Source organism: Rattus norvegicus, chromosome 11, assembly GCF_036323735.1.
Source record: "Rattus norvegicus strain BN/NHsdMcwi chromosome 11, GRCr8, whole genome shotgun sequence".
Lineage (NCBI taxonomy): Eukaryota > Metazoa > Chordata > Mammalia > Rodentia > Muridae > Rattus > Rattus norvegicus.
In genome coordinates, this window is record NC_086029.1 from 58013921 (window position 1) to 58027515 (window position 13595).

At 38.9% G+C, this 13595-nt stretch overlaps 1 protein-coding gene across 5 annotated transcripts in view; it reads right to left on the reverse strand.

Annotated features, from left to right (window-relative positions):
• Positions 1–13595, reverse strand: part of Senp7 (SUMO specific peptidase 7) — a 160413-nt gene that overhangs the window by 121120 nt on the left and 25698 nt on the right. For 4 of the 5 annotated variants that reach the window (XM_006248244.5, XM_006248248.5, XM_017597931.3 and 1 more), the window contains 2 exons: positions 13148–13200; positions 5628–5726 (listed from right to left, as the gene is read on the reverse strand). In XM_006248244.5, the coding sequence (XP_006248306.1) occupies positions 5628–5726; positions 13148–13200 (152 nt within the window). The remainder of the gene's footprint in view (positions 1–5627; positions 5727–13147; positions 13201–13595) is intronic. The other variant, NM_001105888.2, reaches the window with a different exon arrangement.

Below are 13595 nucleotides of genomic sequence, written 5' to 3' on the forward strand. Positions count from 1 at the left end.
TGGTCCAATCTATTGGGAGTTCTGTATGCTTCTTGTATGTTTATGAGCATCTCTTTGTTTAGGTTAGGGAAGTTTTCTTGTATAATTTTGTTGAAGATATTTAATGGCCCTTTAAGTTGGAAGTCTTCACTTTTTTCTAGACCTATTATCCTTAGGTTTGATCTTCTTATTGTGTCCTGAATTTCCTGTATATTTTGGGCTAGGAGCTTTTTGCGTTTTACATTATCCTTGACAGCTGCGTAGATGTTTTCTATGGTATCTTCTGCCCCTGAGATTCTCTCTTCTATCTCTTGTATTCTGTTGGTGATGCTTGTATCTACAGCTCCTTGTCTCTTCCCTAGGTTTCCTATATCCAGGGTTGTCTCCCTATGTGCTTTGTTTGTTGTTTCTATTTCATTTTCAATTTGTTCCCGTTTGGTTGTGTTTTCCTGTAACTCTTTCAGGGATTTTTGTGTTTCCTCTCTAAGGGCTTCTACTTGTTTACTTGTGTTTTCTTGCATTTTTTTAAAGATTTATTTATTTTGTTTATATGTTAGTACACTGTAGTTCTCTTCAGACACTTCAGAAGAGAGCATCCCATTACAGATGGCTGTGAGCTACCATGTGGTTGCTGGGATTTGAATTCAGGACCTTGGGAAGAGCAGTCGGTGCTCTTAAACCACTGAGCCTTCTCTCCAGCACCCCCTTCCTGTATTTCTTAAGAGAGCTCTTTATGTCTTTTTTAAAGTCCTCCATTGTTATCAAAAATGTGATTTTAAATCTAAATCTTGTTTTTCTGGTGTGTTTGGATATCCAGTATTCTCTTTGGTGGGAGAACTGGGCTCTGATGATGCCAAGTAGTCCTGATTTCTGTTGCTTAGGTTCCTGCACTTGCCTCTAACCATTGGGTTGTCTCTGGAGTTTGCTTGTCTTGCTGTTTCTGGGAGTGACTTGAGCCTGCTGTAGGCCTCTGTGTCAGCATTCCTGTAGAACTGTTTTCCTGTTTCCTTTCAGCCTTTCCTGAGAACGGGTGCTCTAATTTCAGGTGTGTCGGCGCTCCTGGGTACTGTCTTCCAGCTCTAGGCATGGGCAGGAATCAAAGGGTCCTGTCCCTGATTTCTCATAGGTCCTTGCACCCAGCGGGCACAGTTGGCACTAGGCGATTCCCTCTTGGGTCTGGCCTGCGGGCAGAGGGTATTCTCCTCTGACTTCTGAGGTGTGTCCACATTTCTGAGGGTCCAGCTCCCCCCACGGGATTTGGGTGCAGGGAGCTGTTTGGCCGTTCAGTTCGGTCCTGGGCACAGACCAGAACCACAGGTACTGGTGGCTGTCTGTTCCTATATCCCTGTGTCCAGAGGCACTGTGCACTTTCCCCTTGGACCAGGAATGTGGACAGAGGTGTGCAGAGGTGGCAGTCTGTCCTGTGGTCTCACGATTTCTGCACTCCTTGGTGGTCAGTTTTCTTCCCCACAGGATTTGGGTGCTGGGAACTCAGGTGTCTTCATTCAGCAGCCTCCATATGACAGGTTTCCTACACTATCCTACTGTGTGAACTCTCCCATAGAACTTAAATCTTGGAGGAGTGCCTCCACCTGCCCAAGGAATGTCAAAGATGATGTGTTTCCTGTCCCCTCTTCATCAATGCAGTTTAGCATGTTCAGAGGCATCATGCAAACAGTCCCCATTCAGACATGATGCTTTGTGTATCTGAGCGCATCTGGTAACAGTGATAAGAACTAGTCTGTACGTTTTCACTGTTTCTCTGTTCCTGCTTTGACCTTTGAGCCATCTGGAATAAAAGCTGCACAAAACGCTGGTAAAGGCACTCCAGATCAGCATCAACCGGAGTCCCTGGTTTTGTTCAATCTTGATTTTTTTTTTTTTTCTAACACAGGGTCTCTCTGTGTAACGGCCCTGGCTGTACTGAAACTCGTTTTGTAAGTTAGGTTGTCCTCAAACTCTCAGAGATCTGCTAGCCTCTGCCTCCTGACTTCTGGGATTAAAGACCTGTGCTACCATATCCAGCCTCTGATGAATCCTGAATTGGAATTTAATTCCTCAGCAGTGGACACTGGAAGGTAGCAATAAATCTTACATCACTGTGAACCCTACAAGCTACAGTGATTTGGCCTGTTAAGGCATGACCACTGGTGCAATAGTGGTGTGAACATTTTGGGAGCAACCAAGCACTTTCCAATAAAATTTAAATCCCACTCCACAGGATGAAATCCATACTTGACACCATTATCAGGCCAAGAACCTATAACTAGAGAGGTCCTCAGAGAGAACCATGTGAATAGCATTAAACCAACTCCTAATGGCTTATCATGGTACCCATCTGACAAGCTTCTATTTACAGTTGGTGGTGATTACACAGAGACCCACAACTGACAAGGGACAGAGAATAAGAACTGCAGAATGCCAAGGAGATTTTTATTCAAGTAAATATCTCCAGAATGAGAGATAATCTTTGCTAGCTGTATATGTAAAACAAGATTTAGATCTAAAATATACAAGGAAATCAAAACATTAAACAAGAAATCAAATAACTCAGCTGGACAAATTGGTACGTCTTTAATCCCAGCTGTCAGAGAAGCAGAGGCAGGTAGCTCTCTGTAATTTTGAGGTCTACCTGGTCCACATATCAAGTTCTAGACCAGCAAAGACTACACAATGAGATCCCATCTTTAAAAAAATCAAGTAACTCCATCAATAAATGATAAATGGGTTGAAGTTAAAAAGTTCTCTAATGATGAAATGGCCAATAGTCATATAAAAAAATATTCAAAGTCACTAGCTATCAATCCAAATCAAAACTCATTGAGATTCCATTTTAGCCTAATAAGAGTGGCAGTAATTAGGCAAACAAACAGCAACAACTGCAAGCAGAGATGCAGACACAGGGGACTCTGCTGGTGGGAAGTTAGTCTAGCAGCTATGGCAATGGGCATAGAGCTACGATATGACCCAGTTATACCACACTCCTTGGTATTGACAAAGGACCCAAAGTTAACACATCACAGAAATACCTACATATCAACACTTACTGCAGCACTATTCACAACAACTAAATTATAGAACCAATTTCAGTGGCCAACAACAGAGAAATAGCTAAGGAAAGTGTGGTATGTGTATATATGCATATTTTAATATATATATAAAAATTTGTATGTATGTGTGTGTATATATATAACATTTTGTTTAGACATAAAGTCAGTGAAGTTATATCATTTGCAGCAAAATTGATACAATTGGAGATATTCATAAAGTAATTAAGTAAATCTCAGAAAAACAAAAATAGCTCATTTTTATCCATATGTTTTTACTCCAAGATTTTTATATAGATACACAAAATCATGTATGTGAAAGTTTAACTGTGTATGGGAACAAAGAGGACCAAAGGAAGAATAGAGGACAGAAAGAAACGTATGTGGAAAAATACACTCAACATACAATGTATCCTATATGTTAAAAATGTCCTTATGTAAAAAGCTAAATAAATCAAGGAGCTATATAAGATTACAAGGCACTTTTCTTTGTATGCAACTTTTTTATTTTATTTTTAATTATGTGTCTCTGTGAGGCTACATTCGTTTAGTGCAGGTGCCCATAGAAGACAAAGGCATCATCAGATTCCCTGGAAGTGCAGTTATAGGGCATTGTAACCCACCTGATGTTGGGTACATCATAACCTGAGAAACTGAACTCGGGTCCTATAAGACCAGTAAATACCATTAAATGATGAGCCATACAGATCATCCCTATGCCATTTTAATGGCAGAAATGTATCTTTATATAGTTTTAATAAAGTAGCTAGTAGCTAGTAGTTTTAATAAACTATAATCTAGATAATTATTGAGGCAAGATAATTACTCAAGTTCCAGAGCAGCATGGGCTACATGGTACCCTGAGCTACAATGAGAGACCTTGTTTTGAATTTTAGAAAATGACTGAACAGCAGGCTGCTGTGATGGCTGTGAATAATGGTACTTGCTAGCCTGGTATCCTCAGTTCAATCCCCAGAATCCTCATTAAAGAGGAAGAAAGAACAGACGTCCAAAGTCATCCTCTGACCTCTACATGCACACTAGGCATTTGCATGCTCCATCATAGATGGACACACAGAGGAAAGAATCTTTGTATTATTCAAAATAATGTCGAGCATGCCAATAATCCCTAGAGCTCTTTCTTTCCAAATTGAGCCAAACAAACGGCTCCCACAAAGGAATGGAATGAGAAGTGCTATTCAGCCATGAGCAGAGTGGTAAACTGAGAAGGACACGGGGACTCTAGAGACAGCTCAGTAGGTAAAGAGCCTGCTTTGCAAACACAAGGACCTGAGTTCAATCTCAGAACCCACTTTTTAAAAGAAGAGGGGTGTGAGTATATATTTGCAATTCTGGTGCTGGGGATCCCTAACCTACTTGGTAAGTTCCAGACCAGTGAGTGATCCTGTCTTTTATAGGGAAAAAAGATACGGGGGGGTGGGGGTGCCTCTCAGAGGCAAAAAGGAGGGGAGACAAGGTACAGAACACAGGGAGTGGGGACCAGGAAGGGGGAAAACAGAAAAAAGGAGGCATCACCTGAGGAAGAACTAATGAAGCTGTCATCTGGTCACTGCATACAGATGTATCCATACACACATTAACATGGGATCCATATACACACACCAACAAAAGAAAGTACACACACACATGCACACACAGGAAACAGGAAGCTTAAGGGTTTAAAACCAGCCTAGACTAGTTTGTGTGGCTATCTCAAAAAAGAAAGAAGTGCTGAGCCAGATGCAACAGTACATGCAGTCCGACAGTTCAAGGCCAGTCTATGCAACATAGCCAGACCCCATCTCAGCCAGCAAAAATAGCAAAATGATATTATTGGTAACTTTCATTGTCAGGGAGTTATCAGAGCCCTACACTAATTACTAACTGTGCTAATACTAAAGTCTAGATGTATAACCATAAATCTTTTTTAAAAGAATTCTGAGTTATATATATGAATATATATAAAAATATTCATGTACAAGCATCTGTATATGTGTATATACATGTGTATGTATATATCTGCGGGTATTTGGATACATATAAACACATATATATGTAAATATGAGTATTATATACATATATTTAGTTTCATGTATGTCTGTGCACCATGCCTGATGCTTGCAGAGGTAAGAAGAGGGCATCAGATCCCCTGGAACTGGAGTGAGAGCAGTTATAAGCCATCACGTGGGTGCTGGGAACTAAACCCAAGTCCTCTAGAATAAGTAGTGCTTTCGACCATCAGGCCGTCTTTCCAGTTCCCAGAGTACATTTTGAAATGCAGCTATAGTGCCAATTAAGAGATAAGCAATCTTTTAAATGAGGAAAGAACAAATAACTTTATTAAACTTAAAATTTCAGTGACCTTAAAGTTATTTATTTTATAATGAGATTTAAATTTCATAAGTCAACCATGCATATGCTATTTTAACTGAAGACCCAAGATTCTAATCTCCAAGTTTTATTTTAACATGTATTAGAAATAAGCTATTATTAAATCTTTAATTACAGAGAAAATTAAAAAGGATGCATAATAAAATAAAAATTTATATAATAAAACAGTTTAAACAATTCAAATACAACTTAGTTTAAAGGTTGATTTACCCCCTCCAAAGGGAAGTCCCAGCATTCTGAGCCTCTGAGCTTGGGCAGTGGTGACTGAGCAAGAACATCCTCTGACTTTACAGTTAACAACTTCGTTATCTGAAACCAGGACGAGAAAGTAATTAGTGTAACTGAAATAAAAAAAAAGAATCAATTAACAGAGGCACTGTCTATTACTCTACATAAATATTCTAATAGTTTTTAAAGGTTTAAATTAAATGCTTAATTTGTAAGAAATTAAATACAGTTGTAATTATCCTCTGATTATCATAAAATAGGTAAATGAAGAATCATGCTAGCTTCCAAAATACTGTTCTCTAGCCTGATCTCTTCCCCTTCTAATCTTTCTAATGCAAGCTACAGTTATATAAAACATAAAGCTTTTCATAGCTGTGACATACAAAATACAACAATGGCACTCGTCACTTATAAGTAAAATTCCATACATTCAGGGCTGGTTCACGTCACCCACAGATTAAACCTCGGCAACTCAACTTTATAGAGTTGCTAAGCTTTCTTCAGACATGTTGCATTATTTTATACAGATATTTTTATACACTATATATAATCTAGATATGTTTGTATACTATATAAAGAGACTAGATATGTTCATACTAGTTCTTCAACCTAGATTGCTCTTCTCTGCATTGATTTTTATGAAATACTCGAGACCTATCTGAATAATATTTGGCCTTATTTGAAGCCAATCTTTTCTTTGTGTGTTAGTGCCTAGTACATTTATTTTAAATTATTTATACTGCTCAGACCATATCATAGCTATTTATTTGTCTATACAGCTGTCTTCCTCCTAGACTGAGGGTCCTGTCATTCGTTTCCTCTCTCTTGTCCTTTTTTCCTTAGAAGTGGTCGTTCTGTACTGCCCAGCTATCCTACAACTTACCAAGCAGACCAGGCTGGCCTCAAGCTTGTGGCAATCCTCCTGTCTCTGCCTCCCATGTGATGGGATTACAGGCTTCTCTGTCCACTACACCCAGCACTTAATGACTTTTGTGTCTCTGAGACACACACACACACACACACACACACACACACACACACACACATATATACATATATATCAATAACCTAAATTTTAAAATGAATGCATGAAATATAACAAGTTAGGAGTCATTTGTTTAAAACTTAAATTACCTAAAACTTACACATAACTAAGTATTAAATACATACACTAATCATTTAGAAGGGAGCCCCAGCTTAGTAGCAGAGAACCTGCTTAGCATGTAACACAGCCCTGGCCTCAATTGCCAACTAACTCCTCTTTAAAAAGGCACAAATATCAAGTATAACCTTTAGTCTACAAGTGTTTCTGTAGGGAAGCCTGATTCAGAAGAACAAGAAGAATTTGAAGAAAGTATACCTCAACTCTTACATCACTAGCTTCATTAGCTAAGGGACATTTAATCTTCCTGAGTACTGGTAACTTCCTATTTATTGCTTTTCTGTATCAAAATGTATTTATTTATAATTTTTCACTTGAAAAAAAATCTTTAAATCATTTAATTTTTGTATACTGTTGGGGATCAAACCCAGGACCTCCTCCATGAGATGCAATTACTCTACCACTAAGCCATACCTCTACCCCTTTTGTTAATTTATTAATTGGAAGGAAGGTCTTACCAAGTTACCTAAGTAGAAACTAAATTCACTCTGTAGCACAGGCAGGTATTAAATTCTCTATGTTTCTGCCTCAGCTTCCTGAGGAGCAAGGATTACAGGGTGGTTCCACCAGGCCTAGCACTTCATATTTTCAATTAGAAAATAAGAGAAGTAAGACAAGAGCTTCAGCCTGTCCAAATCCATGGACCCTCATGTACACAGGTTATACATGTTGTATTTTTCACAAATAGTCCTATTTTGAACTCAGTATCAACACTGATCACACCACACATAGTCACCTTATATTGTGATACCAACAGCCCTAGAACAGCAAAATCATATTCCTTCCCTTTAAATACGAGCAGGTCTATGACATCATAGAATTCTCAAAGAATTAATAAATATCTTAAAAAGAAAATATAGCATTGCTAATAGACAAGAATATTAAAATGAGAAAAGAAAAAGCTAGAATAAGACTAGAACTATTTGACTGGAGTCTGAATTCTCAACAGTGGACTTATATTAATATTTGTACAGAAAGATGGGGGAGTAAGTTCAGGTGAGTATGTATTTTCTGGTTCTTTCTATTGAGAACACCTGGAGCCAGTGTAACCACTGCAGTGCCAAAGTCTACAGTGCACCTAGACCTGGCTTCCTAGATAGAACTCTTCAATTTGAAAACAGAATGTAAGTCGAGTGTGGCAGCTAGTCTTGATATAGACTGGACTGAAAGACACATGCACTGCACGAGATCAGTGAAGCACACTGAGTGTCTGAGAGTGTTTCCAGAGATGTAAACCATGAGAGCTGACTTTGCCCATAACATAATTAAATGATGGGCTCAAGAATCTCAAGAGACACCTGGGAAACAGAGATGTAGACGTGAAGCCTCGGTAAGGAAGCTGCTCACTGCAGGCACGCTCACTGAGGGCACGCACACTGTGGGCATGCATGCCTTTGACGCACTCTCTCCTGCCCTGGGCCACTTCTGTCTTCTCTTGGCTTCCTGCTTACCTTGAAGTGAACAGCTTTTCTCCACCATGCCCTTCCTCCATAATGTTTCTGCCTTGTCGTGGCCTAAACCAATGTCTAAAATCTCTGAAACTACAAGGCAAAATAAAATTTCCCTCCTTTAAACTGTTTCTCTAATAAGTATGCACAGCAAAAGGCTAGCTCACACAATTAACATCCTGCAGTGCCAGAAACGTATCTTATAATGCTAAAATCAAAGCACTCAAAAAAAATTGCACTATGTCAAAAGACTACAGGAGGGCTGGGAAAATAGACTATTCAATGTACTACTTTTTTTTTAAAGCACAGAAACCAAACTTCGATCCCAAAAATTCACATAGAACATGTGTGTATGTATAAATATAAATGTGTGTGTATGTATGTATGTATGTATGTATGTATGTATGTACAGTAGCTCACACTTATAATCCTAGCACTGAAGAGGTGGAAATCCACAAATCCCTGGGGTTCACTGAGCAGCTAACCTTGCCTACTTCTCAAATTCCAAGATAGCAAGAGATCCTGCCAAAATTGGGGGGGAAGGTGGGGAGGGAGAGAAGTGCCCAAAGAATGATAAGAAAGATTGAGGCTGTCCTCCACATGCATGCATACACATGCCCTCTGCACATGCACTCACATACAAATGAATACACATATAAACACAGACATGTATACATACAAAGGAACAGAGGACCCAATCTGAAAGATACCCTATTGCCAAAACTGGAAAACTTTGACCAACAAAATCATCAACAGTAGATTATAATAAACACAATGAAATAAGTGTCTGAGGACAATTTTAAATAAATGGAAGAAGAGGGCTAGCTCTCCTTCACAGAAAAATTCCCATTAAGAAATGAAGATGGGGGGTTGGGGATTTAGCTCAGTGGTAGAGCGCTTGCCTAGGAAGCGCAAGGCCCTGGGTTCGGTCCCCAGCTCCGAAAAAAAGAACCAAAAAAAAAAAAAAAAAAAAAAAAAGAAATGAAGATGGGGTCAAACATGATGATGCACACCTAAAATCCTAGCACTCAGGAGGCAAAGGCACACAGATTTCTGTGAGTTTGAGGCCACCCTGATCTACAAAGAGTTCCGGGGGTAGCCAGAAAGAAACTCTGCCTCAAGAAAAAAAAAAAAGAAAGAAAGAAAAAGGACTACTGAAAATACAAATTATACTTAAAAGACAATAAAGGAAATAGAAAATAGCCAAAATAATTCAACCAAGATCCACTAATAGATAGCAAAATAATAGGCAAAAATATAATACTATTGCAGTCTTTTCCATGATGCCTACTAATGATAAGGAGGAAATGAGTAACCATACAGGGGAGTACGCAAGAGATACTGCCTTAACCCCACAATCAGGATGACATCATCAACAGTAAAGACACATAGACATAGATAGACAAAGACAGACAGATACAACACACACACACACACACACATATTCATCTTGAGGAATATTCTACAAATTATTATCTAGCTTTTGTCCAAAGTGTCATGGCTATAAATGCAACAATACTAAAGAAATGTGACAGACAAGGAAATTAAGAAGTATAACAAATAAACACAATGGAGAATTTTGGAATGGATCTGTATGTTAAAGTATTAGATCAAGGCTAATTCCTTATTTTTTGACAATCATACTATTATTATATAAGATAATAATATCAGAATAAACTGAACAAATAGTACACAGGAATTCTGTCCTATTTCTGTAACTTTTATGAGTCACAAGTTATCTGGATATTAAAAAGTCATACTGAAGAGTATGGAAAAGGGGTGTGGCTTTAGTGGCAGGATACATCTTCAACATTTTCAAAGCTCTGTGCTCGATTCTCAACACTGTGAAAATGGTTGAAAGACAAAGGAGGAAAAGGCAGAAGAACTCAGGGAAGAGAATTTGTCAACACTGTTAACTCATTACTATGGATATATTTCCTAGACTAGACTTAAACTTCAGGTGCTGTGTCAACTAACTTTAATCCTAGCATTCGGGAGGCAGGGGCTATCTCTGTGAATTTGAGGCCAGCCTAATCTACATAGAGAATTCTAAGCCAGTCAGGAATATACAGTGAGACTCTTATCCAAAAAACTAAAATAAAATGATAATAATGATAATGATGATGTAGACAATTAAATAAAAGAGAGAGAGAGAGGTTATTACAAATAACTGCTGGAACTCTCCCCTATTCTCTCTCAAGCTCATCTGCAGCCTGTTTGCTCTTCTCCTTTCTGTCAAGAGCTGAAACTGAACAAGGCACCTGAGAGAAAATGAACAAATGTAAATGGCTCTCCAATACCATGAAAAAAATACATTTATTTTCTTTTACTCATTGAGCCATCTCACTGGCTCGACACTTCTTTTCTTTACAAATCACTACTCTCAGATATCCTGATATAGTAACAGAAAAACTAACTGAATCACTGACTATGACAGTTTCTGATCTGGTAATATAAAAAAAATTATTCGCCCAACTTAATTTAAATCCAAGATTTTGAATGGAGAAAGCACCCTGTGATGGTTTGTGTCTGGTTTGGCCCAGGGAATGGTACTGTTAGGAGTGGCCCTGTTCGAGAAGGTGTGGTCTTGTTGGAGTAGGTGCGTCACTGTGGGTGTGGACTAGAAGACCCTCATCCTAGCTGCCTGGAAGCCACTATTCTGCTAGTAGCCTCCAAGTGAAGATGTAGAACTCTCAGCTCCTCCTGCACCATTCCTGCCTGGATGCTGCCCTTCTCCCACCTTGATGATGATGGACCTCTGAACCTGTAAGCCAGCCCCAATTAGATGTTGTTCTTTATAAGGCTTGCCTTGATTGTGATGTCTGTTCATAGCAGTAAAACTCTTAAGACACACCCCAGGTCTGGAAAGATGGCTCAGCTGCTCTTCCAAAAGTCCTGAGTTCAATTCCCAGCAACCACAAGGTGGCTCACAACCATCTGTAATGCCAATGCCCTCTTCTGGTGTGTCTGAAGATAGCTACAGTGTATTCATAGAAATAAAATAAATTTTAAAAAAAGACACAACCCCTGCAAATTTTAAGTCAACCAATGAAAACCAATACCTAAAACAATGTTCTCTGCATGGTCATCTAAGGCACTACTGATTCCCCTCCCAACATCCTCCTCTGCCAAATGCTACAACTACATTAACATACAAAATGTTCTAAATTAAAGCCAAACATGTAGCCAGAAATAGTACTGAGTGCCTTTAATCCCAGCACTTGGGAGGCAGCTGATCTCTGCGGGTTTGACACAACCTGGTCTACATAGTGAGTTCTAGAACAGCCAGAGCTACATAGTAAAACCCTGTCTCAAAAAAAAGTAATAGCTCTTGATCTCTCTTGCTCTCTTACCCTCTTCCCGCTTTGTCCCTTTTCTCCCCATTCCCCTCCCCCCTCTCTCCACATGCTCATGGTTCATGGCTGGTCTCTTCTCCTCTCCTCTCCCTTTCTCTGCCCCTACTACCCTCTCAACTCCCCTCCTCATGCCCTGAATAAACTCCATTCTATACTAAAAATAATGATAATAATAATAATAATACATGAATAAAAGAGTGCGTGAAAGCAAAACAATTATCTAATAATAATTAATACTTATTATGTAAATCAGGCTATTCCTACATTTAAATCACAAAATGCTGGGGGAGTCACTTTTTTTAAAAGAATGACTTTAAAAACATGTTATATAAGTAGAAATTAGTAACTGTTTTTGCTAGTTTAGGCCTATACAGAATAAGTTAATAATTTTTTTTTTGGTTCTTTTTTTCGGAGCTGGGGACCGAACCCAGGGCCTTGCGCTTCCTAGGTAAGCGCTCTACCACTGAGCTAAATCCCCAGCCCCCAAGTTAATAATTTTTTAATGGTACATTCTGATATCCTGTGATCCTAGTACTTGGGAGGGAGAACAGAAGAATCATTCTCAGCTATACAGTGAACTCGAAGCTACCGTATGAGACATGAAACACTGTTTCAAGAAAACGAAGCACAGGGCTGGAGAGAGGGCTCAGTGGCTAAAGCACTGCCTACTCATTCGGAGGACCCGGGTTCAATTCCCAACACCTATATGGCAGCTCACACATGTCTGTAACTCCTATTCCAGAGGACCCAACACCTTCACACAGACATGCATGCAGACAAAATACCAATGCTCATGAAATAAAAAGAAACTAAAAATGAAAAAAGAAAATAAAACATAGGGTCCGGAGAATTGGCTCACAGGTTAAGATCACCAGCAGCGAACTCAAGTTCAATTGCCCGCACCCACATGGTGAGTCAGTCACAACCATCTGTAACTCTAGTCCCAAGGGGTCCAATACCATCTTTTAGCCTCCACAGACACCAATCATGTTTGTGATACACAGACATACATACAGGCAAAATAACCATACACACAAAACTTAGTTAGTTAAAAACCTACACTAATTAAACAGAAACCAGAGCATAGCCCAGGTATCATTTTTGGCATATATCATGAATATAAATCTTCTAACTCTAAATTATTAATAAATGAACATGAGACATGCTATTCATTTACCAAAGAAGCACTGAACTAAGCTTTATATAAAAATCTAAAATGAAGGGGTTGGGGATTTAGCTCAGTGGTAGAGCGCTTGCCTAGGAAGCGCAAGGCCCTGGGTTCGGTCCCCAGGTCCGAAAAAAAGAAAAGAAAAAAAAAATCTAAAATGAGCACTAGGAGGCATACTGATTACCATGTAATAACTTAAGTCAAGTCCCAGAAAGAGCTCCATGTTCAACCCTCAGTTAATTAGACATGGGGTTTTCCCTAAAACACTGGTCGAAGTTTTACAGTGTATTTGAATTATACTAAAAAGAAAATAGCACAGTGGTACTGGTATCAGTAACTTCAAAGACCATAAACACGTGAACACATACCTTCTGTAAATCAGCAGGTGATGACTTTTTCCTTTTTCCCTCTGTAACAATCTCTACAAAAATGAAAGACATAATAAAAATCACCACTTATTATCTAAATAACATAATTTAATGAATGGGGTCTTTTTGTATCTATCCCTTATTTAAAATTGCTTATTATGCTTATAATACACTGATATATTTTGTAGACCCTGAAGAGGCTATGCCTAAAGACGAAAAAGTCTGTCACGTGTCAGTATAACAGACCATCACAAATGTCTCCAGTATGAGGACAATTTAGAAGAACTAAACAGAAATTTCCTAATAAAAATGTCATACCCGTGGTAGAAGCAGATGATTGGGCAAGTTCTCGTGATAAGGAACAGAGGTGAGATTATCTAGAAGTTGGCAGCATTCTCTCTCTCCTCTCTCCCTCTCTCCTGCCCTCCCCCTTCTCTCCTCTCTCTCT